The sequence below is a fragment of the Nannospalax galili genome, unplaced genomic scaffold (genome assembly GCF_000622305.1).
Source record: "Nannospalax galili isolate Female #2095 unplaced genomic scaffold, S.galili_v1.0 scaffold417, whole genome shotgun sequence".
Taxonomy (NCBI): domain Eukaryota; kingdom Metazoa; phylum Chordata; class Mammalia; order Rodentia; family Spalacidae; genus Nannospalax; species Nannospalax galili.
In genome coordinates this window covers 4794089-4799020 of record NW_008340785.1, presented here as the reverse complement: position 1 = coordinate 4799020, position 4932 = coordinate 4794089, and the positions used below count along the sequence as shown (strand labels likewise).

At 38.4% G+C, this 4932-nt stretch overlaps 1 protein-coding gene across 1 annotated transcript in view; it reads right to left on the bottom strand.

Moving 5' to 3' along the window:
• Nucleotides 1-4932, bottom strand: part of Ros1 (ROS proto-oncogene 1, receptor tyrosine kinase) — a 170801-nt gene that overhangs the window by 79789 nt on the left and 86080 nt on the right. Inside the window, exons 23-25 of the mRNA XM_008835788.2 lie at nucleotides 3687-3750; nucleotides 3198-3400; nucleotides 231-436 (exon numbers count right to left, since the gene is read on the bottom strand). Of these exons, the coding sequence (XP_008834010.1) occupies nucleotides 231-436; nucleotides 3198-3400; nucleotides 3687-3750 (473 nt within the window). The remainder of the gene's footprint in view (nucleotides 1-230; nucleotides 437-3197; nucleotides 3401-3686; nucleotides 3751-4932) is intronic.

The following is a 4932-nucleotide window of genomic DNA, read 5'->3' as shown; positions in this document are numbered from 1 at the left end:
TCAAATCTGTAATCATTATGCCATATAATCTGAATTACTGTAATATTTTGCATATTGTTAAAACTGTAACTTTAATTGTAAAAAAAAATTTTAAATAAAAAAATAAATAAATAAATAATCCATGAATCTTAAGGATGTTATTTCCCATTATCAGATTCTAATATTAAACTAAAGATGTTATACCAAGTAGGTCTATATCTATTTTATAATAATAGAAAGGATACATATACCTTAAAAGAGGATATATAAAGAAAGAAATTATTGTTGAATTCCTTTTGCAAATCTTCATCTTCCTGGGGGATTTCACCTTGAGTTCGAGATCAACATCGAATATCTGTGTTCCATGTTGTGATTGCTTCAGCACGAAATAGAGATGCCTTGAAATCCAGTCAATTGTAATAACTGCAACATCAGAAATCAGTGCATCTTGGAATAGCTTAACATGACACAGAAAGCAAAACCAAGAAGAATGTCAATCTTCGTCCATCTGAAGACTTCTGCAGCTGCTCATAGCTCTCATGCAGGGTTGTACTCTGCTGAACAATGAACCCTCTTCCCACACTCTACATTTTCCCACCCCTGAGATTATTTCAGCTAGCTTGGCTTCAGCTGCAATCCACAAATAAAGGCTAAAATTTCTCATCGCCAGACAAGATCTTCCATTTAGTTAGAGTCGCAACTATCAAACTACCTAATGGACATCTTCATATGAATTACTCCAAAAAACAGAATCCATCCCCACAGCCCTTTTCTCTTGCACTTTACATTGTCAAGGATTCCCAACATTCACCCTAGGAGCCACTCCTCACAAATGTGGCTCCCGTAGACCACCGTCTCACATTTCTGCACATAGGGAACTGGTCTCCATGTAAGTCTCTCTCCAGCTTCTCTCCTTTCTCACCTCATTGACTATCAACTAACTCCATCCCTTAAAATGGACCTCCTGGGTTTCAGTGGTTACCTCTTAATTGTCTTGGATTCAACTCTAAATCATTATTCCTACTGCTGACAAAGAGAGCTTTCAAAACACACTTTGAAGCTAGGGTGGTAGTGGTGCACGCCTGCAAGCCCAGCCCTGAAAAGGTGGTCAGAAGATGAGGTGTGTCCACTGCATAGTGATTTGAGGCCAGCCTTGGCTATGCGAGACTATCTCAACTGAGCAGGTACCATATGAACTCACAGCCATGGTAGCAGCATGAACAAGTCCCAGGTAAGTTCAAGCCAGACAAAATCCCAGCATAGATGTGGGGAAGTAGGTGGGAAACCCCCACCTTACCTGAGGAAATACTGGGAACTGATAGCTGCTGGGAGGGCAAGTGTCAGTTTCTTTTAAAGGTGAGACTGTTGGTAAATTAACCAGAATCCAGTGGATGGATCCACACTGAAGTGGCACTTGTGGACACAAATTTGAATATACATATATATGTGTGTGTATATATGTATATAAATATATGTATAATAAGAGTACATGAAACTGGGTGGGGGAGCAATATGGCAGGGGATCTAAATGCAATAGAAATATATTGTTTGAAATTCACAAAATTCAATTAAATAAATATTTTAAAAATTAAAAGAAAGCCACAACTTGACCAGTGACTAACCCACGAAATTTCTTTAATAGCTTGCTGTTAGCTTCCAGCTTGACACCTGACTTCCTAGTGCAGGTCAGGAAGTTCATGAGGCTCAGAGTCCCACTTACCTCTACCACCCGCCGCCTTTTGTTCCACCTTCCCCACCCCCACCCCAGATTCTCCCTCAAGGTCCTGAGCTTGCTGCGGCCCCCTTGCCCCCTTCACCTTCACCTGGCTCATGTCTGTACAAAAGATGGTCCTCCTTCTTCACGACCGCCATTTTAGCGTGGGTTGCTGTTCCTAATGTGATTCCATCACATCCTGCTCTCTGCAGAGCAGTTATGATACTCTGTCCTCTATATTGATTCCTGTTTAGTGAATGGCTACCACATACCAGGCATTGTGCTATGTGCTTTAATCGATTTCCTCATTTGATTGTCATAGGAACCCTAAGATGAGATACTGCTTAACCACAGAGTCAATAACTTCCTGGTAAGTTGTAGAACCTGAAGTAAATTCCATGAAGTTGGATCTCAAAACTCCCTCTTAAGCACTATGCAGCCTTCCTAGTATTTGAATAACACTAGACCAGCTTTGTGAAGAGCAAAGCCTGTAATGTTTTACCTCTTGCTATAACTTGGATCAGGAAGATTTCCACAAAGGCCAGTGTGTAAAGGCATGATCCTAGCCTTGATGCTCTTGAGAGGAAGTGAGCCTTTCAGTGTGGTGCCTTGTGGTAAGTCTATAGGTGATTGGGTGTAACTCTACAGAACTCTGGTCTCCTGTCTTTCCCCTCCTGGGTATGAGATGAACAGTTTTGTTCTTTTTTAAAATTTTATGTGTGTAAGTGTACTGCCTGCATGTATGTAAGTACACCCATGTTGTACACTGCCCGCAGAGATCAGAAGAGGGCATAAGATTCCCTGGAACTGGAGTAACAGGTAGTTGATAGCTACCATGTGGATGCTAGGAATCAAATCCGGGTCCTCTGCAAGAGGCTAGAGCCATCTTTCCAGCTCCCCAGTTTTGATCTTTTTAAAAAATATTTTATTATGTTTATTTTATTTTATGTATATGTGTGTATTGCCTGCATTTATGTAAGTGCAACCACATCATGCAATGCCCACAGAGGTCAAGAAGAGGGTGTCGGATCCCCCGGAACTGAAGTTACCAGTGATTGTTAGCAACCATCCTCTGTACAAGCAGCCAGTGCTCTTAACTGCTGAGTCAGCTCTCTAGTCCCAGCAGTTTTGCTCTTCAATGCGCTCCCTACCATGATGTACAGCCTCACCATAGGCTCAAAAGCAACAGGGCCAAATGACTGAATGAAACCTCCAAAACTGTGAAAATAAATCTTTTCAACTTTATAAGCCTTTATAAGTTGATTCAGATATTTGTTCTAAGAGAAAGCTACCATATCTTTATAGCCCCAGAAACACAGTACCTTAAACCCAGTATGCAAATTAATCCTGAATGACATTTGCACAAAATCCATTCTATATTTATTTGTAGCTAAATGGCTACACATTTAGTTGCTATCTCAATGATTCTAATCTAGAAGGCTCAACCACTCTCCAGTCATCTTAATTATATCCTGTAATTCAAAACAATCACAAAGGGAAGTACCCTGGTGCTGGAACGATTGTGCAAATTCAGAAGGAAAAGTGAATCTCCTTGAGTGAAATATCCCATTTCATCATTAGCAATGTATCCCATAGTGCTGACATCTCCCTCTGCAGAAAACTTCCACACAACTTGATTTTGATCCATATCTAGAAGCATTATCTTGTTGCCAAGAAGAGATAAGAGGTAAGGAAACGGATTGATTTCTACAAATGAAAAACAAGTAGACAATGCACATGAGAAACTAGCTTTAGATTAGGGAATGACAGGAGTTTTGCAATACATGGACTCCCTTCAGACTCTCTAAATACATCGGACTAAATGAAGAGTCTTAGGCCTTCTGATCCTGTGCTCTTTCCTATGTATTCTAGTGTGAGAAAAGTATTTTATCTGATTTTAACTTTTAGTTCAGAACTGCTACCTCTATTCCTAAACATACCAATGAAAAGATAAACTTTCAATTGTTATTTACAGATTTTAGATAACAAATACCTGATGTTTTAGAAGTCACAATGTCAGAAAATGGTCCTGGGCCTTTGGATGTGAAGACTCGGACCTGAAGAATAGAAAAAGAAGCCATTTTAAATTCACATTCAACAATGTTCTCAGGGGCAGTAAGTTCTAAGACTGACAAATTATGCAATGTTTCATTTACATACCTAATATGTATTATAAATAGTTTTAAATAGTTGTTTACATTTAAGTATGTTGCAATAAAAAGCTAAGAGGGAAATACTGCCCTGTGTTCACAGCTGGGTTTTTGCCTAGAAAAATGCAAGGAATGACACATATCTCCATTGCATGGAAAAAGTCTGGGGAGTCACTGTGCAACACAGATGGGATGGATATTCTGAGAAGTTGATTGTGATAACATTAACCAACATATGAACAAAACAAATCATCACATCTGAATATATACAATTTTTACTCATCAATTAGATGTTTTAAAGTAAATAAAAGGTGTTCAACTATTTCCAAAATTAGGTTAGATAAATTATGTTGCCTAATTTTACAAATTATAGACCACCCCTTACCTTAAATTTGACAACTAAAAGCTTCAAATAACTAAATTTACTATATTTTCTAAAAGGAAATTTATAAAAAGAAAACAATTCAGCCAGGCATGGTGGCACACGCCTTTAATCCCAGCACTTGGGAGGCAGAGGCAGGTGGATCTCTGTAAGTTCAAGCCCAGCCTGGTCTCCATAGTGAGTTCTGGGACAGCTGTGGCTACAGGGAGACCCTGTCTCAAAAAGACAATTCAATCTTACATTGGAAAGTAATTATACACTTCATATACATTCTCTTTTGATCCTCACAGTTACTTCGGAGTAGAAAATAGACCAGGATTATAATTGTGTGTCTCATCTACAATACGCATGTAGAAACTGGCACAAGATCCAAATCTTCTTTTCCACTGTGCCATGCTACATCCTAACAGGAAAGTTTTATTTTGATTTTTAAATATATTTTGCTGTGTAATTAATCATTTTGATTTCCAAAACTTTCATATCTACAGTAACCTACAAAGAAAACTACCCCATATAAGGATGGTCTCAAACCACAGAATCTGAAGTGCACTGCATTATTTTATTATACTTGCAGCATTAGATACATTTTACTTATATTATAGATACTATATTGTGTTAATATCTGTGTGTGCATTTGTCTATTCAGGCAACCTTCACTTTTAAATAAGACTATGTTAAATGAAGTCCATATGTACCCAGATGTATTA